The sequence below is a fragment of the Salvelinus alpinus genome, chromosome 3 (assembly GCF_045679555.1).
Source record: "Salvelinus alpinus chromosome 3, SLU_Salpinus.1, whole genome shotgun sequence".
NCBI lineage: Eukaryota > Metazoa > Chordata > Actinopteri > Salmoniformes > Salmonidae > Salvelinus > Salvelinus alpinus.
This window is the reverse complement of record NC_092088.1, coordinates 23,788,768-23,812,354: the sequence shown is the minus strand read 5'-3', so window position 1 is coordinate 23,812,354 and position 23,587 is coordinate 23,788,768. Positions and strand designations below refer to the sequence as shown.

At 41.8% G+C, this 23,587-nt stretch overlaps 5 protein-coding genes across 7 annotated transcripts; 2 read left to right on the top strand and 3 right to left on the bottom strand.

Annotated features, from left to right (window-relative positions):
• The first annotated feature begins 138 nt into the window (after positions 1-138).
• h3f3d (H3 histone, family 3D) lies at positions 139-2,649 on the top strand. Its single transcript, XM_071392199.1, has 4 exons — positions 139-289; positions 1,391-1,532; positions 1,634-1,787; positions 2,209-2,649. Exons 2-4 carry the CDS (start codon positions 1,405-1,407, stop codon positions 2,335-2,337), a joined length of 411 nt encoding a protein of 136 aa, XP_071248300.1. The 5' UTR covers positions 139-289; positions 1,391-1,404; the 3' UTR covers positions 2,338-2,649.
• Positions 2,650-3,824: 1,175 nt separating this feature from the next.
• On the bottom strand, positions 3,825-5,433 carry uqcc4 (ubiquinol-cytochrome c reductase complex assembly factor 4). Its single transcript, XM_071392198.1, has 2 exons — positions 5,254-5,433; positions 3,825-4,698 (listed from the first exon to the last, which is right to left on the bottom strand). The coding sequence occupies exons 1-2, from the start codon at positions 5,340-5,342 to the stop codon at positions 4,371-4,373; spliced, it is 417 nt and encodes a 138-aa protein (XP_071248299.1). The 5' UTR covers positions 5,343-5,433; the 3' UTR covers positions 3,825-4,370.
• Positions 5,434-5,472: 39 nt separating this feature from the next.
• Positions 5,473-23,509, top strand: LOC139570366 (uncharacterized protein C7orf50 homolog). Of its 3 annotated transcripts, none has more exons than XM_071392194.1 (6): positions 5,473-5,647; positions 6,475-6,634; positions 6,766-6,900; positions 21,533-21,762; positions 22,041-22,122; positions 22,492-23,509. In XM_071392194.1, the coding sequence occupies exons 2-6, from the start codon at positions 6,491-6,493 to the stop codon at positions 22,660-22,662; spliced, it is 762 nt and encodes a 253-aa protein (XP_071248295.1). In that variant the 5' UTR covers positions 5,473-5,647; positions 6,475-6,490; the 3' UTR covers positions 22,663-23,509. The 3 variants fall into 3 exon arrangements, with proteins under 3 accessions (XP_071248295.1, XP_071248296.1, XP_071248297.1); XM_071392195.1 differs by lacking the exon at positions 5,473-5,647 and adding an exon at positions 5,738-6,155; XM_071392196.1 differs by lacking the exons at positions 5,473-5,647; positions 6,475-6,634; positions 6,766-6,900 and adding an exon at positions 10,983-11,105.
• LOC139570361 (G-protein coupled estrogen receptor 1-like) lies at positions 6,908-10,735 on the bottom strand. The gene is made up of 2 exons (XM_071392186.1): positions 10,597-10,735; positions 6,908-9,995 (listed from the first exon to the last, which is right to left on the bottom strand). The coding sequence occupies exon 2, from the start codon at positions 9,721-9,723 to the stop codon at positions 8,710-8,712; it is 1,014 nt and encodes a 337-aa protein (XP_071248287.1). The 5' UTR covers positions 9,724-9,995; positions 10,597-10,735; the 3' UTR covers positions 6,908-8,709.
• Positions 14,455-20,417, bottom strand: LOC139570360 (uncharacterized). Its single transcript, XM_071392185.1, has 2 exons — positions 20,247-20,417; positions 14,455-15,946 (listed from the first exon to the last, which is right to left on the bottom strand). Exons 1-2 carry the CDS (start codon positions 20,247-20,249, stop codon positions 14,897-14,899), a joined length of 1,053 nt encoding a protein of 350 aa, XP_071248286.1. The 5' UTR covers positions 20,250-20,417; the 3' UTR covers positions 14,455-14,896.
• Positions 23,510-23,587: the final 78 nt, after the last annotated feature.

Sequence of the window (23,587 nt, the reverse complement as noted above, 5' to 3'; positions counted from 1 at the left end):
TTACGTTTAATTTGTTTACCGGTATGTTGTTTATCATTAAACTAGTCTCACATTTCGCTTGGATAAACTTGTTAGAAATTTGATTCAATTTGTAAAGAAGACTGCGTCATTTTGGTTTGACCAATACAAAGCGTTTTGCTGATGTTGGTGGGCAGGTCTACAAATCAGACATAAAAAAGTATAAATAGAATGTGCCGTTTCCGTTTAACGAACAGTCACTGAAGCGGTTCAAGACGGCATTTGAAAAAACATTTGAACAAACATTTGAACGTCTGTTTTGGTCACAGAGGTAGCTAGTTAAGATTTTATCTAAATTAATACGGTGTGTAAATGTGTGGTGGTTCATATCAATGTTCGTTTTGATATTATGTAGGTAGCCAAAACTATCAAGCGAGGTTTTGTTGGTAACGTTAGCTAGCGAACGATGGCTAACTACTGTAAAATAGAACTGTAGTTTGTCTCGGCAGATAATTACAGTACCTACCTAGCATAACGTGTTTAGTTATGTTTACGATTTGCGACATACAAGTGACTCGTTTTGATTGTACTGTGCGTTCTACGATTTTCGCTAAAGTAACAGTTAACTGTTACCTCAACCAGGCCTCTAAGGCCGTTGTGTGGCAATGGGAATATGATTCCTCGTTGTAGGCGCCATGTTACAAAATGGGCAGCTGCCTGGCATCTTTGAAGATAAACGAAACGTGTAGGTTACAAGCCGCGTAATGGTGGCTTGAATAGCAGATTAAGAGTAGTTGATGCGCTCATTTCTGAACTAGCGTTTGGTTTGCTCATAACAATCTAGTAATGAGCAGTTAGTTACTGATTTGGATGTTAGTTTTAGTACCAAGCTGTGGTTAGTTAGCTATTCTAACTAGATATTTTACATAGCCAACGTTAGTTTCAATTGACCCGCCACCAGTTCAGATAGTTGGCGCCCTGGCTGCTTCCAGTGTGTTCAACCATGTCCTGTTCCTGGCCAGCCGACTTGCCAGTTACCAAGTGGATATCTAGTTATCCCATATTCCACACGATTACAATTATATTTTCCACCGCTAACGTTATTATTAAACTACACAATGCCGATCTCGATTTGTCATTTTGGTGGTTTATTTTCTTTAATGGCTGCCGTTTCCTACTAGCTGCGGTAGTTAGCTTGGTATTGTTACTATAAGGCCCGTATGAAGTTTTTAATATTAGCCTATTGTCGGTATTAACTGTAGGTGCATGCCAACTGATAACTATTTACTGCAATAATCTAGTGCAGCCAGACTAGCCAGGTCTCAACGAGTCAATTTGCTGGCCTTCAGTAACCTTGACAAAGGATCAGTTTGCGCTTACTTTAATACTAATGCCACTCTGTTCCTTACATTTGAATTTGATATATTTTCAGAAGTCAAGTGAGCCATGGCACGTACTAAGCAGACCGCCCGTAAGTCCACTGGCGGAAAAGCGCCCAGGAAACAGCTGGCCACCAAGGCTGCAAGGAAAAGCGCACCATCTACTGGCGGTGTGAAGAAGCCTCACAGATACAGGTACCATTTTTCACCTGGACGTTCTCGATTTTCTGCAATGTTGGACTTCTGGGCAAATGTTTTGATTGGCCTGCAGATACTGATTTTAAGGTTTTGTGTAGGCCGGGTACAGTGGCTCTGAGAGAAATCCGTAGGTACCAGAAATCCACTGAGCTGCTGATCAGGAAGCTGCCCTTCCAGCGTCTGGTCCGTGAAATTGCCCAGGACTTCAAGACTGACCTCCGCTTCCAGAGTGCAGCCATTGGCGCTCTGCAGGCAAGTTAACTTTATGATTTGGATTGGAATAGATTGATTTTGTTAGGTTTAGTCACATGGGTGCTGATTATAGAATTACCCATGTTAAAGCAACATTGGACCAACCAAAGTGGTGAGCCAGAGTGGCCTTGCTTTTGCAACTGTGTCCCAAGTAACTGATGTAATGGCTTGCTGCTGCACTAAAAGGGATACTTCGGGAGCATGCTAGCAGGTACCATAGACTTCCAGTCATTGCACTAAGTCTAGTTAGCATTGGATCGCAAAACTTACTTCCTTCATACCGGACAGACGTAAAAAATACTCTCCACAATTTAATCTGACTCCGGGGAATTAAAGGGCCCCATTACAAAATCCAAGTATCCCTTTAAATTAAGATGTAACTGTTACTTTTCTGAGAAATGCTTGTTTTCTCCAAATACAGGAAGCCAGTGAAGCATACCTTGTTGGCCTGTTTGAGGACACCAACCTGTGTGCCATCCATGCCAAGAGGGTCACCATCATGCCCAAAGACATTCAGCTGGCCAGGCGAATCCGAGGCGAGCGTGCATAATATGAACACTTTTTGAACTCCCTCTTTGGAGGGTAACTAGGTGGGCGGGCATGGTTGGGGCTGTGTTTTCTTTGAACTATGAATTAGTATGTACTAGTTTGAATTAATTTTGTAATGTCTCATTGGTAGGATTTATAGTACAGAAGTAGCAAGTGTCTTGCCAAACATTCCTAACCTCTCAGGTTTTGAAAGTGTATTTTAGAAATGGTTGATACCTTCAGGTCATCTTGTAATGTGCATGAGTCATGTGGAGTAGAACTGTTTTTAATCTCATTATGGCCATTTGTTGTAAATAAACTTTCCACTACCTCATGTTTGGTTTATTACCCCCCTCTTCCTTTATGGACATTCTGGGCTGACACTGTATACTTTCTTGGCCTTGAGTGAGGCATAGTAGACACTAACCATGAGTGTGAACATTAAATCTGTACAGTTGCATTTTTACAATTTCTTTGACATGGTGGGATCTTTGTCTATAAAATGTAATCGCTCAGCAAATTCCTGGTTGCTGAAATTCTGTATATGTTTGAAAAAAATGTAGAAAATCACTACCTTAACATGGAAAACAAGCGTTTAGGTTATGGGGTGTACCAGTTGTACTAACCTCAAGAATCAATGGATGTAATTTTAGTATTCAATGTGTTTGAGCATGTGTCCATTAAACCTATGGAATTTATCTGCATGAATGAGCTATAAAAGCCTCTTCAATATGCTGTGATCCGCACTAAACTGTTGCTAGAGCGCTTTAGTCACTGGCTGTCCACTTGTATATAAAACGATTGACAGTTCAGTATCGAATTCGACCATTATTGGGTTTAAATACACATTAACATTTGTGAACCGCCAACCGCTAAATGAGAGTGCAGCAATATGCGTCACATCAATATCGAGTGATATCCGTATCGCCTTACCTCCAAGCGTTTATTTAAGTTGGATGCCGACAGTCGCGCCATGGGAAGACATATCTTTGGCTGTAGTCTACAAATGCATATTCCTGCTCCTTTCCCGCGAACCAAACTGTCAGACTCGCCCAGGTGTAACAAATTAAATGTGCGTCTTTTTCCGATGCTGATTTAAATTCAGAAAAGGATGTTTGCAAAAAATACTTTTCTCAAAGTAGTTATCGAAAAAATATTCTAGTTTTTCTAACGTATAATCTGATTACAATATTTTTGCTGGTAATGTAACGGATTAGTTGCCGTTTTTGTAATCGTTACTCCCCAACCCTGCCTACACTTTCCATTATTGGCGAGCATGCGCAAAAACCAGAGTGGACATGTTTGACAAAACAATCAGTTGAAAATGTGATGGAAACGCTGAACTTTTTGCTATGTGGAAGCTTGAACGCCAAAATGCTTTGTGCGCCACACCTCACAGCATTTTACTCACAAATCATTTTGGAAACCCCTCTGGTGGGGAAAATTAAGATTTTAGAATAGTTGCACAAATGTCACCAATTGGATGGAAATGTATAACTAAACCGGTAGTTAGGACTAAATTGAGGCCATTTTAATTCAAGCAAAATTACTTATACAAAGCAAACATGCTCAGTCAAAGAACATTTCAAAACCAGAGGTTAAAACAAGTGGCTCTACAAAAGGCATTGCTTCAAATACATTAACTACAATTACATTTCTGCAAAACATCATTCAATGTAAAGCAACTTGGTTAATTTCACTCAGATTTGCTTAGTGTACATGTCATCCTGCAGAGACTAGGTAATGGCCCCTGCCATTGTATGTCAAGTATAAACTGCATCAATGTTACCTTCACACTATTCTGACAACTAAATGTTCATCATAGATAGTCTAAATCTTGATGGTGAACAATGTAATGACAATTGGATTTTGGACCATACATATTGAGCCTCTGCACTTATGGACACAGGTGGACAATAGCCAGAACTTCACAATACATCTTATGAACATTGCTCACCGCCCTGGAAGCATACACCAATTGTGCATGCCATAGACATGGCCTAATCTAGCTAAAATAAATAGCCTTAAATTATACATTTTTTTAATTGCACAATATTAGCTAGATTTGCTTTGTTCTTCATCTGAGAGTAAGCCAGGCAACTGTTCATAGAGATTCTTCTCAAGCTGTTCATCAATAACCGTCTCGCCCCTCAGTGCGCACCACAGCAAGAAGCTCACCCCTAAGAGACTGATGGGGAGGACTTTCCACCATGGCCGCTGATACTTGCTTCCCAGGGACTGGTCTACATTCCAAGTCTTGTGACTGGCTTTACTGCTAGAGAACTTGATGGGTTGACTAAACTCCTCGTCATCCTCATCTGCTGGTTTCTTTGACTTAGCCAGGCAATGGGAGGTCAAGCAGAGGGTCCGTATATGGTTCAATCTCAAAAGAAAAAGAAAGAAACCTTTTTAGAATCTACAAAAACACTTAAGCCAAAGTGACAACTGTTACAACATATCAAGAAATATAATTCAATACAATAGTGCCACCTGTTGATGTATTTTGGAAGCTGGCCTGGGCTGTGCATTCTATCATCTTTTGGTTACAACACACAAACTATTTAGCAATCATGTAATCTTTTTCCTTTTCATATTTGAAAAAGCTTCAGATATGCAGCTACTCATGATCACAGATCTGACCGCAGGAAATGTAGCTAACTAGCAATCCCTGTTAACTAATGCGTAAATCACTCCTAACTGATCAAATATGAGGTGCCGGAAGCTCCAATAGAGCTCCCAAGTCAAATCGGAAGGTCAAATAACCAATGACAGTACATTGGGAACACTCATGCGAGTGATGATTTTAAAACCTGAACCAAATGTGTACTACTTTGCTAGCTTTCCTTTGTCAGGTTTGACTCATTGTCATTGAACCACTCACTGTCCATGAAAGTGAACATAAATAGCTATCTGGCTATATTTCTCATATTGTACATACCTCAGCTTTGTCTTGATACCATCAATCACAATCCCACGACACAGAGAATAGTGTGACAAACTAGATAAAACACGTCCTATTCTCGACATTTTGTAGAATGGTCATGTCATGGCAAAATCCTCAGCTCGATGCAGGTCATGTAACATTTCGTCACACATATAACAATGAGCCAGATATTTCACCGGATGTATAAATGTGAAGCATCCGGCTGGCGTTTCCACTCACTACCAAATATGGTGATGAAAGGAAAACCAGTAACCGGCAGTGGGAGAAGATGGAGCGAGAGTGAACTGCGTTTTGTAGACTTTACCATTTGCAAAATAAAAATTAAATAAAAGCCGTTGTCTAGGAGAGCAAGAGCGAATTGAGTTATTGTACACGCGCACTTCACAAGGTAGGCGTTCCCTATCGGAAATATGCAAATAAATTCTCGCTAGCTTTTGCTTGGCTCTGCCCAACTCCCATTGGAAACGACAGGCTTTGGTCACTCTTGGGTTTAGTTATAATACATCTTTGATTTCGTTGTGCAATGCATTGTGTCCGTCAAGAAATTAGTTTTCGAGAGGAAGAGGCCTTTGAATTGTATACTATAATCCTAAATGCTAAAGATGCAATATACTGTGCTTGCATAAAATGTTGGACAATATTGTCATCTACCGTCATCTATTGAAATTGCAAGAGCATTCACCTTGAGACTACAAGTCCCAGCACACTTAGCACACTTACACTACAAGTCCCAAATCACCAATCACCGAACTGAAATGACTATTTGACCAATCACAACTAGCGACAACACTTCCTGAGCGACAACACTTCCTGATTCACACAACGCATGTTGGTGTCCATGCTGCTGAGGTCAACGCGAGTACAGTTATTCTGTTACATTAAGTTTATTCTTATTAGTAAGTTAACATATTTTGAATGTAACCTGCTGTAATTTTTGCTAACATGAAACAATAAAGCATGTCAAAGATGCTAAAACTAAATGGCAAGCTTGTAACGTTCGTGTGGTGTAATTAGCACTGTTGATATGTAACGTTACAATAGCTAGCTAGTTAGTCAGTGCAAGTATCATAGCTAGTAATAATGAGCTAGTTTTCAAAGTAAAATTGTAGCTAAACGTCATATGAGAGTCATGACTTTTACCTTGACAGATATGTCAGTATGTCCATTGTCCAACACTGTACTGTGACGCTAGCTAACTATGCAATTATGTTTCAGGAACAAGTTGGTTATCATGGCGAAGAGTAAATCATGTGAATCAGAACCCAAAAGAAGTGGGTCCAAAAGGAAGAAGTTGAATTCAAATGAGAGAGATGTCTGCATTGATGAAAACATGGAAAGCAAAGGAAAAAAGAGAAGGAAAAATACTTACATTGAGGCAAGTATCATAACAGTAATATGGTGATTAAAATTTTTCCAAAAAGATTGCAAAGAGGCATATGTCATGACATTTCTTGTAAGCTGAGCTCATCATGATGAGATATTAAATAAGGTCTTCTACATTCCAAGGAGGCTCCTATACCAGTCCCCACAGTGTCAAAGAACACTTCAGAGGACGTGGTGACAAATTCAAAGAAACGCAAACAACCAGCAGATGATGCACAGAAGGAAAAGAAGCGGAAGAAGAAAAACAAAACTACTGGGGTAAACTGCTATATATATTCCTGCTTTATTCATTTAATTACAGAACATTTTTTGTATGGTGCCACCACTAGATGAGCCACACACACACAAAGCGTTCTACACATATTTGCCCATGGAAGTGATCAGAAATATATATATATTTTTATAATTATGCAATTATCTGAACCCTCTGTTTCTCATTTTGGTTATGTTGTAGGTTAGACCCTATTTTGCATAATCTGAGGTATTTTTGTATTGCTCGCCATCAGTTGAGACACAGCATGCCCTTCAATACAGGGTGGTGGGTGTCATGTTTTGGCTGATAAATGTTCTAAAATGGGAATACAATTGAAACATTTTTACTTTCAAATGGTAGCACAAAGATGGTTGGAGGTCCACACATCAGAGAATGTTTATTTGATTGGGAATATCAGTTTTAAATTACACCTTCAATCTTCTCTAGGAAACCTGTTGGAGTCATAGAAATAAAGATAATAGAATATACATTTCCATATAAGTAGACATTTGACGATGGGTGGACTGGCACCCATCTTTGTGGTAGTAATTGGAAGTTCTAAATGTCCATTTATTTTATATTTCAATGATGTACTAGCTAAATTGTAGTGGTCTGAAGGGATATATCCATTCTATGAATTCTATTTCTATGATTGAAATGACACCCACCCTTATATTCAAGAGTATGCTGTCCCAACCGATGGTGGACACAACAAACACCTCAGATTATCTAGAATGGGTCTAAACTATAAAATATGTGACAATGAAGAAAATCAGAGTTTAAGCTTTTTTTTTAGATGTTAAAGTTTAAAATGACAATAAATAAAAATGTTTCAAGAAAATAGTTTGACAACCCCTGTTTGTAAGCTTCCATTCAGCCACGAGCAGTAGTGAGTTCGGGCACTGAACTCAGGCCTGGTAAGCAGTTGGTGTTCCAATTCATCCCAAAGGTGTTCGATTGGTTTGAGGTCAGAGCTCTGTGCAGGCCAGTCAAGTTCTTCCACACCGAACTCAACAAACCATTTCCGTATGGACCTTGCTTTGTGCAGGGGGGCGTTGTCATGCTGAAACAGGAAAGGTCCTTCCATAAATAGTTGCCACAATGTTGGAAGCACAGAATCGTGCTGCTGCTCGGCCATGGAAACACATTTCATGAAGCTCCCGACGAACATTCCTTGTGCTGACGTTGCTTCCAGAGGCAGTTTGGAACTCGGTAGTGAGTGTTGCAACGGAGGACAGACGTTTTTTTACGCGCTACACACTTCAGCATTCAGTGGTCCCATGGTGTGAGCGGCTGAGCCGTTGTTGCTCCTAGACGTTTCTACTTCACAATAACAGCACTTACAGTTGACCGGGGCAGCTCTAGCAGGACAAACATTTGACCAACTGACTTGCTGGAAAGGTGGCATCCTATGACTGTGCCAGATTGAAAGTCACTGAGCTCTTCAGTAAGGCTATTCTACTGCCAATGTTTGTCTATGGAGGTTGCGTGGTGGTGTGCCTGACTTTATACACCTGTCAGCAACGGTGTGGCTGAAATAGCTGAATCCACTCATTTGAAGGGGTGTCCACATACACTATATATACACAAAAGTATCTAATGAAAGATTTGTTTAAGTCAAAAGGAGTGAGGTCAGAAAGTGATTGAAATCAGACACACCACGTAGCTGTCCAGGGCACACGTATGTTGGTGAGTTTTGATTTGAAGGATGGATGGCTGGTTTGTAGAGGCAGCAGGAGCTTTGGAGAGGTTGTGTGATGGGACTGGTACTTTTAAGTATGGGGCAGGAGCTTGCAGTGGGTAGGCCAGAGGGGCTAGCTACTCCAACAGGAGCTGTCTAACTTGGCCCAGCTGATGTTTTCCTTGATGAAGCTCCTTAGCTTGTCCTGGAAGGTCTCCCCCAAGAAGCTGTAGACCAGGGGGTTGAGGCAGCTGTTGGAGAAGGCAGCCAGGTTGACCATGTGGGCCGTCAGAGGGTAGTCATGCCACAGCGTTCCATCCACATCGCCTCTCAGGAGGTGCACACTGACAAACATGTTCTGCGGTAACCAACAGGCAAAGAACACCAACACGGCCGCAGAAATCATCCTCAAAGCCTTCCTCTTCTGTGGCCGCCGCTGAAGCCCACTGTGCTCCCTTTGAGCGCTCACCAGAACCAGGGCGATCCTCCAGTAGCAGAGGCCCAGCACGCAGAAGGGCAGCAGGAAGCCCAGCGTAACCTCCAGCCACTGGATCTGGGATACGTTCGCGAAGCAGAAGTGGAGCTCCCCGGTGTGCTGCACCTGGGCCACGGTGAAGGGCAGTAGGGTGAGCAGGGCGGAGGTCACCCAGATCAGGCAGCAGGTCAGACGGGCCCGGGGCATGCTCCTGCCCAGACCCATTGAGCCCGCCAGCACCACAAACCGGTCGAAGCTCATCCAGGTCAGGAAGAAGACGCTGCTGTACATGTTGACCTGCAGGAACAGGGCCATGAAGGTGCACAGGGCAGCCATGTCATAGTAGTGCTCACTAAGGTTGAACACCTCAATCAGGGAGTCAGCCACCAGGACCAGGTCGGCAGCCGCCAGGTTGACAAAGTAAAGATCGGGGGCGGTCATGCGTCCCTTGTGGCTCAGGTTGACGGCCAGGATGAGGACGTTCCCGATGAAGCCCACAGGGAAAAGGAAGATTGTGTAGAGGCAGGAGAGGAAGACGCTGATGGTGTAATGCTGGTGGGGGTCAGGTTCCTCTCCTGCCAGACCAGAGGAGGGGGCTGAGGAGCCATTCAACTGCTCTGTGACGTTGCTATAAATCGCAACGGGATAGTCCATGTACGTGCGCACCTCCATGTCATTGTCTGGTCTGGTGTCTGTCTGTGTCAAAAGTTACAATCTGTCATTTTGAGCCTGCAGTTGAATTCTAGCCCCAAGTTGTAATTTACAATGGGGTATCAAGGAGTTGTTGCCAGGTAAAAATCCCACATCAATAATAACCACTGCTGATAGTCTCTTTGTTTCTCACTCAAAGGTGTGTTGGCGTTTGGACACAAATAGTCACAAAGTGTTTTTTAGAAACGCACTCTCTTGGTTCAGGTTGAAGGGTTGATGGCTCACTCACGGTGCTAGGAAGGGGGTAAATAAATCACATTTTATTGGTCACATACACATATATTTATCAGATGTTATTGCGGGTGTAACGAAATTCTTGTGCTCCTAGCTCAAAGTGCAGTAGTATCAGTGACCTTCTTCAGTTGGTTTAAGTAACAACAACAAAAATAATTACTTTATTATTATTTATCTGAGAAGATTTGTCCTTGCGGATGTGTGAACTACCATAAATGAACGCATGAAAATGTATGCAGTAGTAAACATTTTGGAACAAAGGTAACTGGAACCGCACACTACCTGTACAGTGGCTGATGAGGACATTTCTATGGCAATATCTTTACCATATAAAATAAACTTATTCTCGCCATGCAGCCTGAAAAAAGATCAATCATCTTCTATACTAAAGACAACTTGAACAGAGTATTTTAACATGATCAGCTAAATACTTGGTATTGGCTTTCTGGCATTAGCTAAACTATGGATTTTTTAATATATTTTTTAAACTATGGATTGTTGTCTCTCTTGTCATAACTTAAGAGCTCGACTGACTCACTCTTAAGCCAGTCTGAAGCACTTGCCCTTTAGAGGGTGAGGTAAGAGGAAAAGAAAACTTACATTGTTGACTTCCTGTGTTGTTTTCATTACCAGAATGTATTGCTCATGTCGAGATCTTTCTCTGTCGGTGTAGATGTTTAACAACCATCACCAATCAATTCTCATTAGCTTCCAACGACTGAGGCTGTGTAGACTTTCCTTACTGGCTCATCCCCCAAGTAATTTGACGTCACCCGCTCCTCAGCGTAAGATAGAGATGTATGCAAACAGTCCTCTCTCTCTCTGCTGTTGTCCTCTGCTATAGCTGGTCTTCTCTACTGTTTCTTGTTACTTGAGACTGATTCTTAATGATTTTTCACACCGTTTTACTGTTTTTGCTCTATGGAAGGAATTTTTATTCAAGTATAATCATCCATGCATGAAGGGTGGATCATTATGTAGAATGTTCAAATATATAAATAAGGGAGTCACTGGGTATGGGTAACTTATGGGGGAAACTCTGGAAACTGCCTCATATTTACACAAAACAAGATGGATGGCAGAACTGGTATGCTGTGGTGGAGAGTAGGGTATGTTGAGCAATTTTTTACATTCAACGTCAAGGGAAATATAGTGTTATTTCTAACAAGGATATCTACATATTTTTCAGGATGTTGTTTATCCCTGGAAATAATAAGATTTCATGATGTAAACATAACAGTTTTGAAAACATAGCTTGTCCAATAAGGGGTCTCTGTGTACGGGGTAAGTTGGGCATAGGGACAGGGTAAGTTGAGCCACCTTGGGGTAAGTGGATGGGGGTTGTCTGTGACGGGAGTGGTAGGTCAAAGTTTAATTCATGGAATGGGGTGTATTGTATATCTTAGATCTATATCTGAATGTAGGCATACATTTATGTTCAATATCACTTACCCTTCCATTTCTTCACCAGTTGTCTGGGACATGGATGTTATTTCGATGTGCCAATTCGTGGGCAAGTTCTCTGCATTTGAGACGAATAAGCCCATTAAACTGGTCAGTGAGATCAGATAAGACCCTGCTACTCTATCATATCCTCTTTCGCACAGGTGCATGTTTGTATTCATTTTTGTCAATGTTCCTCTTCAGTGTCATTCAGTTAAAAATTGTATCCCTTTGCTGCTACTCAAATGTACTTTTTCCCCTTCTCTCACTTCCTTAGCTGCTCTCAAGAACCACAAGGGGGGCTAGACTTTTGCTTGTTTTGCGTTTATATACGTAGGGCATGATGACGCCTGCTCTGTAACCATAAAAATGTACAATATTTTTTGTTGTTCATATCCATGACACATTGCAAAAGATAGTGTGCATAAAACAGACAAAATTGTATCATTAGTATGGTGACCATTGGCTCAACTTACCACGGCAAACATTTTTACTATAATTATCCCACACAGCTATAAGGATGCACTTTCATGCTAGGCTTAGAACCTCATATTTTTTATTTAACTAGGCAAGTCGGTTCAGAACAAGTTCTTATTTACAATGACGGCCTAGGAACAGTGGGTTAATTGCCTTGTTCAGGGGCAGAACGACAGATTTTTACCTTGTCAGTTCGAGGATTCGATCTAGCAACCTTTCAATTACTGGCACAATGCTCTAATCACTAGGCTACCTTGTAGCTTATAGAGACCTCAACTGATGTTATAAAACAATCACCTTTGGTTTAGATACAAGCATCATGAAACCCATAACACCAATTCATTTGACTCTCTGAAAATAATTTTGGAAGTTTTTTTCCTTCAGACTCCATTTTGTGTATCGCTTCCTAGAAACAAGGCTTGGCTCAACTTAACCCACTCTCCCCTATATAGAGTTATGCCATCACCTACTCAACGCAATAACTTAAGGACGTGTTTTCACTGTTGGAAATGTTCTTGTGAGCTCTGTATTTAAATGTATCTGAGTTTCTCAATCCATTTTTAGATGAGTCTCTGCCATCTATGAATAGGAAGCCCCTGGCTGCTAAGATTTGACATTTTCTTCATCACTCTACTGATTACTACCTAAGGATGCATGAACTATATCCAGTCCAAAAGAAACTTACACCAATGTTTTGGCAAGCTTCTCTTCAGTACATTCCTTTAGTAAATACAGTGCATTCGGGAAGTATTCAGACCCCTTGAGTTTTTCCACATTTTGTTATGTTACAGCCTTATTCTAAAATTGATTAAATAGTTTTTTCCCTTCGTCAATCTACACCCATTGCTCCATAATGACAATTCAAAAACAGATTTTTGTATAATTTTTTGCACATTTATAAAAATGGAGAAATCACATTTACATAAGAATTCAGACCCTTTACTCAGTATTTTGTTGAAGCAACTTTGGCAGCGATTACAGCCTTGCGTCTTCTTGGGTATGACGCTACAAGCTTGACAACCTGTATTTGGGGAGTTTCTCCCATTCATCTCTGCAGATCTTCTCAAGCTCTGTCAGGTTGGATGGGGAGCGTTGCTGCACGGCTATTTTCAGGTCTCTCCAGAGATGTTTGATTGGGTTCAAGTCCGGGCTCTGGTTGGGCCACTTAAGGACATTCAGAGACTTGTTCCGAAGCCACTCCTGCATTGTCTTGGCTGTGTGCTTAGGGTTGTTGTGCTGTTGGAAGGTGAACCTTTGCCCCAGTCTGAGGTCCTGAGCACTTTGGAGCAGGTTTTCATCAAGGACCTCTCTGTACTTTGCTCCATTCAACTTTCCCTCGATCCTGAATAGTCTTCCAGTCCCTGCTGCTGAAAAACATCCCCACAGCATGATGCTGCCATCACCATACTTCACCGTAGGGAGGGTGCCAGGTTTCCTCCAGATGTGATGCTTGGCATTCAGGCCAAAGAGTTCAATCTTGGTTTCATCAGACCAGAGAATCTTGTTTCTCATGGTCAGTCCTTTAGGTGCCTTTTGACAAACTCCAAGCAGGCTGTCATGTGCCTTTTACTGAGGAGTGGCTTCTGTCTGGACACTACCATAAAGGCCTGATTTGTGGATTTCTGCAGAGATGGTTAACCTTCTGGAAGGTTCTCCCATCTCCACAGAGGACCTTTGGAGCTTTGTCAGAGTGATCATCGGGTTCTTGGTCACTTCCCTGACCAAAGTCTTTCTCCCCCGATTGCTCAGTTTGGCCGGGTGGCCAGCTCTAGGAAGAGTCTTGGTGGTTCCGAACTTTTTCCATTTAAGAATGATGGAGGCCACTGTGTTCATGGGGAACTTCAATGTTGCAGAAATGTTTTGGTACCCTTCCCCAGATCTGTGCCTCGACACAATCCTGTCTCGGAGCTCTAAGGACAATTCCTTCGACCTAATGGCTTGGTTTTTGCTTTGACATGCACTGTCAACTGTGGGACCTTCTATAGACAGGTGTGTGCCTTTGCAAATCATGTCCAATTTAATTCAATCAATTAAATTTACAACAGGTGGACTTCAAGTTGTAGAAACATCTCAAGGATGATCAATGGAAACAGGATGCACCTGAGCTCAATTTCGAGGCTTATACCAAAGGCTCTGAATACTTATGTAAATCAGCTATTTCAGTTTTTTATTTGTAGTACATTTGCAAAAATGTCTCAAACCTGTTTTTGCTTTGTCATTATGGGGTTTTGTGTGTAGATTGATGACAAAAATATATAATTCTAATACATTTTAGAGTAAGTCTGTAACGTAACAAAATGTGGTAAAAGGGAAGGTCTGAGTACTTTCCGAATGCACTGTGTTTCCAATGTAAGGTGTTTTCCCACTATTCAGTCGTCATATTGTGACATTGAGTTTGAATGGGTTTTTGTGTAAAACATGTTTATGCAAACACAGCCACTGTCTGTTTCTTGGAAGAGGGGTGTGTCAAAGAGCAAGTCTAAGTGTAGAAACAATAGCACATGATGTCAGTTGAATTAGTAGAAATAGTCTTGCCAATGATTGTTCATGGTTTATTTGTCATTGCACAACTTCGTTGTACTCTAATTCGTTTGCAAATTCATTATCATCATATTGCAAAAGTCACCAATTAAATGTACAGACATCGTACGATTTAGCAGAAAAACAGTTTTCAGAAACAAAAGTCAGTTGGTAAAGTAACAGTACGCTGTTCATGCATGAAATAAGATTATGATCATTACATTAAAAAAGTACATTGGAAAACAAAACTGTCTGAGTAACACTATTTACAGTCTTCAAATTCAAGCCAAAATTAAATGTAAACGATCAGCAACTAAACTTCCAGAATGTAACCTTGCTTTTTTAAGTTATCTGCTGTCAGCTTCTAATGTATATGAATCAACGTTTATACGGATAGATTTGGCAGTCTTAAAAAAGGCATAATTTTCCTGAATCCAGAATGCCTGAGATGGTTATTGACCTAAGGGTTATAGTCCTGAGTGTCAGCAATCTCAATATGGGGGTCCATGATGTGTCTGTGGGTCTGTCGGCCCCCCAGGCCCCGGCAGCAGTCGCGGAGCTGCCTGGTCACCTCCAGAAGGCTCTCCCTGCACGGTTTATGCAGCAGGAGCACTAACACTAGACACACACAACTCCCAGAGAACATCACAAACTCGGACACATGCATGAACGCCCTCTCGTGATAGCTGAGAACACCAGCCTGCTGCATCCCTGCCCCCCTTACCAGCACAATGCCATGGAATAGCTGACACACAAATATCACCACAGCCACTGCCAGGAACACCGGACCTTCCTCTGATCCGGAGAGGAACCGGCTGCTGGATTTCCATTGGCGGACGCAGCCGCCTGTCAGGAGCCCCAGCAGGAGGAGGTAGGGAATTAGGAACCCTAGACAAAGCTTCGCCATGGCATAAGACCTTCCTGCCTCAGTTGGGTCTATAATACATATGCCCTCCAAATGCAGTTCCTTGGGGGGGTCTCGGAGTCTGGCCAGCACCAAGGAGCACAGGATAGAAACCAGAACCACCAGAGCCACACAGACCCCAGGCCTCTTCAGCAGGGCGTGAGTTGGGGTGTCAAAGGTCAGGGCGTATCCCATGAGCACCAGGAGCAACAGCCCGCAGAGGGATGCCATGTTGACGGTGAAGGCGAGTGCAGCACAGCCGATGTGTGTGGTCACCAGGTAGCTGGGCCGGTGTGCTACGGAAGAGAGGGAGAGGAGCAAGAGAAGGAGCTGGGAGCTGGAAAAGGCCCAGAGCAGGGAGTCCAGCCAGGCCAGGTGTCTTTGGGCTCTGTAGGACCGAATTAAGGCGTAGAGTAGAATGCATGCTGAGGCCAAGCCCAGCACAGCACAAAGCGCGTAGACGTAGTTGGCCCTGGATGTCAGGTCGTTGGCTGCGATTTTCGCAATGAAGTCTGAGGTGTTGAAGGGGCTGGATGTTGAGGTGATGTTGAAGGGTTGCATGTCGGTGCTCATCTCAGTCTGGGGCAGAAAGTCTGTTTGATTTGCCTTGTGTCCAATGAGGGAAAAAAAACACATGGCAATTTAGAACAATAAGAGTACACAATCCAGTTTTCATTGATGAGATTACACAACACTGTTCCAGTTATAACATCATCTCATGTTCAGTCACTGAGCATTTGCTTTGTACCTGCAGTTACACACCAAAGACGACATTATAAACAATGCCAATACAGTCACACCAATTAAAGAGTTGATGAAACGTAGAAATATCAAAACCGGTGTCGGGAGCCTTGTGTGCTTTCACAGGGTGTTACTGAATGTGTTTGGACTGGTATCCAGAGGAGTTATAAACTCAGCAAAAAAATAAACGTCCTCTCACTGTCAACTGCGTTTATTTTCAGCAAACTTAACATGTGTAAATATTTGTATGACCATAACAAGATTGAACAACTGAGACATAAACTGAACAAGTTCCACAGACATGTGACTAACAGAAATGGAATAATTTGTCCCTGAACAAAGGGGGGGTCAAAATCAAAAGTAACAGTCAGTATCTGGTGTGGCCACCAGCTGCATTAAGTACTGCAGTGCATCTCCTCCTCATGGACTGCACCAGATTTGCCAGTTCTTGCTGTGAGATGTTACCCCACTCTTCCACCAAGGCACCTGCAAGTTCCCGGACCTTTCTGGGGGGAATGGCCCTAGCCCTCAACTTCCGATCCAACAGGTCCCAGACGTGCTCAATGGTATTGAGATACAGGCTCTTTGCTGGCCATGACAGAACACTGACATTCCTGTCTTGCAGGAAATCACGCACAGAGTGAGTAGTATGGCTGGTGGCATTGTCATGCTGGAGGGTCATGTCAGGATGAGCCTGCAGGAAGGGTACCAAATGAGGGAGGAGGATGTCTTCCCTGTAACGCACAGAGTTGAGATTGCCTGCAATGACAACAAGCTCAGTCCGATGATGCTGTGACACCGCCCCAGACCATGACGGACCCTCCACCTCCAAATCCATCTCACTCCAGAGTACAGGCCTCGGTGTAACGCTCATTCCTTCGATGATAAACGCGAGTCCGACCATCACCCCGGGTGAGACAAAACCGCGACTCGTCAGTGAAGAGCACTTTTTGCCAGTCTTGTCTGGTCCAGCGACGGTGGGTTTGTGCCCATAGGCGACGTTGTTGCCGGTGATGTCTGGTGAGGACCTGCCTTACAACATGCCTACAAGCCCTCAGTCCAGCCTCTCTCAGCCTATTGCGGACAGTCTGAGCACTGATGGAGGGATTGTGCGTTCCTGGTGTAACTCGGGCAGTTGTTGTTGCCATCCTGTACCTGTCCCGCAGGTGTGATGTTCGGATGTATCGATCCTGTGCGGGTGTTGTTACACGTGGTCTGCCACTGCGAGAACGATCAGCTGTCCGCCCTGTCTCCCTGTAGTGCTGTCTTAAGCGCTTCACAGAACTGACGTTGCAATTTATTGCCCTGGTCACATCTGCAGTCCTCATGCCTCCTTGCAGCATGCCTAAGGCACGTTCACGCAGATGAGCAGGGACCCTAGGCATCTTTCTTTTGGTGTTTTTCAGAGTCCGTAGAAAGGCCTCTTTAGTGTCCTAAGTTTTCATAACTGTGACCTTAATTGCCTACCGTCTGTAAGCTGTTAGTGTCTTAACGACCGTTCCACGGGTGTATTTTCATGAATTGGTTCTGGTTCATTGAAAAAGCATGGGAAACGGTGTTTAAACCCTTTACAATGAAGATCTGTGAAGTTATTAGGATTTTTTACGAATTATCTTTGAAAGACAGGGTCCTGAAAAAGGGACGTTTCTTTTTTTGCTGAGTTTATTACAGTCGGTTCAATGCTTTAACCAGTTACAGTGCCTTCAGAAAGTATTCATACCCCTGGACTTATTCAACATTTTTGTTGTGTTACAGCCTGAATTCAAAATGTTATGAAATACATATTTTTTTCACACCCATCTACACGTAATACCCCATAATGACAGTGAAAACATGTTTTTAGAATTTGTTCTTAATTTTTTGAAAATGAAATACAGAAATCTAATTTACATACGTATTTACACCCCTGAGTCAATACATGTTAGAATCACCTTTGGCAGTGATTACAGCTGTGAGTATTTCTGGGTAAGTATCTAAGAGCTTTGCACACCTGGATTGTACAATATTTGCACTTTCTTTTAAATTATTCAAGCTCTGTCAAGTTGGTTGTTGATCATTGCTAAACAGCCGTTTTCAAGTCTTGCCATATTTTCAAGCCGATTTGAAGTGCCTTGTTATCGACTAATTTCACGCAATTCTATATCATTTTAGATTACTTAAGATTTGAGCTGCTTTTTTTTTTTAATACCTCACAAATTATCGGAATGATCGAACGGCCTACTTTGACACTGACAAACTGAGAATCTGAGATCAAGAAAAACAACTTTGTCTTGAAAACATCAATAGCCAAGACCTAGGTGTGTAAAAAAGATTTCCAGTTTCACTGACTCACACAACGATGCGCATCTCACTCACCGGCGATGGCTGAAGCCTCTCTCGTTTTACTTTGTAAAACAATGCAGTTGAAATATTGCAAAAGGCCTGTTTTGTTTGAATGTTGCTCACTGACCGATTTGCCACACGTTCCCAACTGTAGGCATGCCTTTTGATTGGGTTACACACAATCCACAGCTAGGCAATACATTATTATTATTATTTTAAAGCTATTGATCCTCTGTGGCTAAATTATAGACTTTATTTCTGAACAGACAGAAGTAATTCTATATAACTTTGGCAAATGTATTTCAATTTATATGGGGTGTTATGTCACCTCTAGCATCGTTGCTGTGGCTATTATTCTATTATGAAATTAATTATGAAATGCAACGCTGGAGAGAAGAGAGTTGCAGCCTCATGTCTATCAGAGAGCAGGAGAGAGATCATATAAGTTAATGTCATTCTAGTTCTGAGAGATACAGAGGCGCTTCTCTCTCACCACAGCAATGGCCACGCGTCGGTCTATAGGCTGCGATGTTGCATAAACCCAGGCCGGTCCAAGTCAATTCTGAAAATATCAGGCACGTTTTCACATTATGTTATTTGGGTAGTAGGAGAATTACAGAGGAGGCAACTTGAATTACCTCTGATTGCTTTAATTATAACTTTTACATTGCAAACTGTGAAAATGAATTTTTCATGCTAAGAAAGGTACCGGATCCTGGCAAATGGGTTCCCAGAACGAAACAGTCCAAAACTGAGTGGTACAGGATCCGGCTCAAATTAAACTGCAGGTTGTGTTGGATTTGCCCCAAACATAACACTTTGTATTCAGGACATAAAGTTAATTTCTTTGCCACATTTTTGGCAGTTTTACTTTAGTGTCTTATTGCAAACAGGATGCATGTTTTGAAATATTTGTATTCTGAAAAGAAGGAAGCCTGTACACTCTGTCATTTAGGTTAGAATTGTGGAGTAACTACAATGTTGTTGATCCACCATCAGCTTTCTCTCATCGCAGTCATTAAACTCTGTAACTGTTTTAAAGTCACCATTGGCCTCGTGGTGAAATCCCTAAGCGGTTTCCTTCCTCTCCGGAAACTGAGTTAGGAAGCACGCTTATATCTTTGTAGTGACTCGTTGTATTGATATACCAATAGGCGCCCTTCTTTGCAAGGCATTAGTAAACAGGCATTAGTAAACCGCCCTGGTCTTTGCGGTTTATTCTGTGTTTGGCATTCACTGCTTGACTGAGGGACCTTGCAGATAATTGTATATGTGGGGTACAAAGATGAGGTAGTCATTCAAAAATCATGTTAAACACAATTTTTACACAGAGTCCATGCAACTTACATGACTTGTTCTGCAAATTTTTACTCCTGAACTTATTTAGGCTTGCAATAACAAAGGGGTTGAATACTTATTTACTCATCACATTTCAGCTTTTTATTTTTAATTAATTTATAAAAAGGACTAAAAACATAATTCCACTTTTACGTTTATGGGGTATTGTGTGTAGGCCAGTGACACAAAATCTCAATTTAATCAATTTTACTGCACCTGCAATTTTTCCCCCCGAAAGAGCATCACACTAAGATGGATGTTACCATGTCATTCAGCTTTGCAGAAATGGCTAATTTTACCAACATATAAAAACTACACCCTGCCAGCTCTGTGTTGGCTCTCTCAGCAGTGTAGAGAACTTCCTAGTCCCTTATTTCTCATAGACAGTATCTAAGAAAACGTTGGTTTGTGGACTATCACCACATAGACCTCTCCATACCCTGCTTTGAGTACCAAACGTTGGGAGGAACTCACTGCACACAAAGCAACAAATGTTTCCGCTTACCATTTTCACTTTCGGCTGGCGTCTTCTGTTTATTTTCACTAACTCTGTCTGCCAAGGCGATCTAAAGTCTCATTCTCTGAGATTGATGCATGTTGCGTGGATATAGGCGAGCGTAGCAAGTCATCAAGTTTCAGTGGAGAGGTTGTTGTATTTTTATTGGCTACACCCAGCCAGCATATTCTGAAAATGACTTGGTGGCCACGTGATCTAAATCTTTTCCTCCCACACTTGTTTTTTTATGACTATAGAAACCCACAAGACAAATGTCCCTTGTTTGAGTTTGTCTGAGAAGGTGTCTGTGTTTTTCATATGAATTACACTTTTCTTTTTTGGAAGTAATGGGGTTTACTTTTCCAAGAAACTAAATCCAAAATGCTAAATCTTTTCAATTCATCAATCTTCTCTTGTACAAAGACAAATGTACCCTTTACCTCTCGACGCAAGTTCCTCTTTTTCCTAATGTGTTTCAAATGGCTTTGTTTTTGTTTTTTATTAAGTCTGTGGAGCAGTTCAATTGACTTATTTTCACAGTGGAAAATGCTCTGAGCATCAATGGAACTATTTTCCCTGGACTTATTTCAAACTGTGTACGTCAGATTCACCCCTGTAAATACGCAGAAATGGAAAATGCCTGAAGGGTGACTGTAGTCTCGCTGTAGCTTGAATCGACACCCTGCTCTCGTACCTTCTCTTCTGCTCTCTCCCTATTTGCTCCTTTTAGTTCTAACAGCTTGATATTTTCTTACTCCTTTGTCTTTTAAAGTGGCTCAATATACTTTCACCAGACGATGATCTTCATTTCAGTAATGAGACAGCTGAAGTTTCACGGACTCTTTAATTGAAAAGTTATGTGTAACGATTGGCATGTGATGGAAGGCTGTTTATTTTCACTTTGCTAGAGACAGGATGTGGGAAGGAGCTCTTCCGATTTAACCTGAGGTACGGTTTACCATATTGAACTTCAGAATGTGTCTCTTGCTGGCCTCACTTTGCTGTAGATACAGGAAATGGCCCTTGAACAGCCAAAGGGACAGGAAGTAGCCTCAGCCCAGCTGGAGGCGAGGTTGAGGCGCAAGACACCACTCACTTATGTTTTACCTCCATCCCTTAGCAGAATGAGATATGAAATGAATCTGATATGTAGTTAAGTCCAATAAAAGTATAAAAAAAGATATCTTATCCAGTACATTGTAGAGATAATAAATACGAGTGTGATTAAAAAAAAAAATCCCATTAGGAAATTATTTTTATGAATAAAAAAATAAATCTCTGGTTTTGTTGAGCAGAGTCCCGGGCCAATCATAGTCCCAGCTGCAGCAGAAGATGAGGGGGAAGATAAAGTGATGGAGGGAGAGGAGGACTTGAGTCCAGAGGAGAAACGAGTCCTCGAGAGGAAAATGAAGAAGATTCTGAAAAAGGAGAAAAAGGATCAACTTAAAGCTGAAGGGAAGACGGAAGATAAAGATGAGGCCTCCAAACCCATAGCTCCCCAGCAGGCGCTAGACTACCTTACCTGGTAAGTGAGGAGAGTGCACCATATGAATCACACCCACACACGGCAACTTCAAGTAAAACGGATATCTTCTGTTTATTGCACTCTTCACTGCTGATGTTGCTGTATGTTGGACATAAATGTCCCCAAACACATTCCAAATTGAGTACTACTGTGCATCAAATTTGCTACAGTACTGGATGATCACTGTAAAATGTAACTTGTTAGCAACCTTAAATACAGCATGGTCTTTGTTGGAGGTGAGCTCTGGCTTATCTATTTGTCTTTCTCCATCTTTGCAGTTGGGCTGAGAACCGTAAGGAGTGGAAGTTCCAGAAGACCAGGCAGACGTGGCTACTACAGCACATGTTTGACTCAGAGAAGGTAAACTGTCCTAAGACCTGGGTGGAAACCCTTTTCATCCATCTAATCAGATATTGATTGTGCTTTTTACAAACACTTTTCTTGCTTGTAATCAAACCTAAACCCCCAAAGAGCAATCTTAGGGCTCCCCCTGTTGGGAGAGCTTGCTCATTTGTGTTGAGTGTCTCCTTTCCACTGCCAGTTAACAGACATGGCTTTCTGTGCAAATATCCCTCCCTGTTATGACACCCTTACCTGTATCTCACCTGAAAAAGAACATAGCCTTTATAATATACTAATTAGGTAGTTATTTATTTCAAAATCCTAAGAAGTCAATGAGGCAGTAACTTTTCTTACATAAGGACAAAATCACGTTCTCTGTCACCACAGATCCCAGATGAGAACTTCTCTGTGCTTCTGTCTTACCTGGAGGGGCTGCGTGGGGCGGCCAGGGACACCACCGTGCAGAAGGCTGAGACATTGGTGCGGGAGGGGGAACAGGACACAGATGCCCAGCAGAGGATACAACGAGCCAGGGAAATCATCCAGCTGCTTTCCTGACCAACCACTACCATTATTCTAGATGATCAATCAAATACCACCACAGCCCCACCACCACACTCAAAGGGAATATTCAGTTAACTCGAATCTTATCTGCTGGTTCCTCAATTAATGCAGTGTGTGGTATATTCACTGTGTATACAAAATGAAATGGCAACCATGCATGGTTGCTGGGATTTTGATACCAATGAATTCCATGTTATGTTCACACTTCTGTTAAGTATTGTGATGCTGTATGTTTTGTTATGACATGATGTAATGTGAATAGATCCATGGTTTCATGTAATCAAACTTGTCATTTGCCAGTAGATGAGCCATTTAAAGCTGCAATATGTAACTTTTTGGGCAATGCTGCCAAATTCACATAGAAATGTGAGTTATAGATCTGTCATTCAAAATGAAAGCAGGTCTAAGAAGCAGTAGATCTGTTCTATGCTTCCTGTGCTTAAGTTTCAGTTTTTACTTTCAGTTTTGTACACCAGCTGAAAATACAATATTTTTGGTTATGGAAAATGTTTCACAGCAGTTTAGATGGTACAATGATTCTCTACACTATACTTGCTTGTTTGGTCACATAAACTGAAATTGGGAAAACTATTTGAATTTTAGTAACCAGGAACTTCTGCATAGTGCCTCTTTAACCCTTCACAGTACTCTATTCTAAAGCAGATTGTTAATTTTGCTGGGGGAAGATGGGCCGTTTGTGCTGCATCTGTATCCTCAATGTTTGTTTGACCTGTCAGTGATGGAGCTGATGTAGCCTTTTTAACAGTTTGTCTGGCTATATACAGAATATATCTTGGTATTCCCCCCCACAAAAATAATAAATGCATATGATTTTTTTTTTTTTTCTGTAACGAGTGACACATTTATTCAAAGTCTTGCACACTAGACTGCTATCAAGCCAATGTTTCACTGTTGCAGT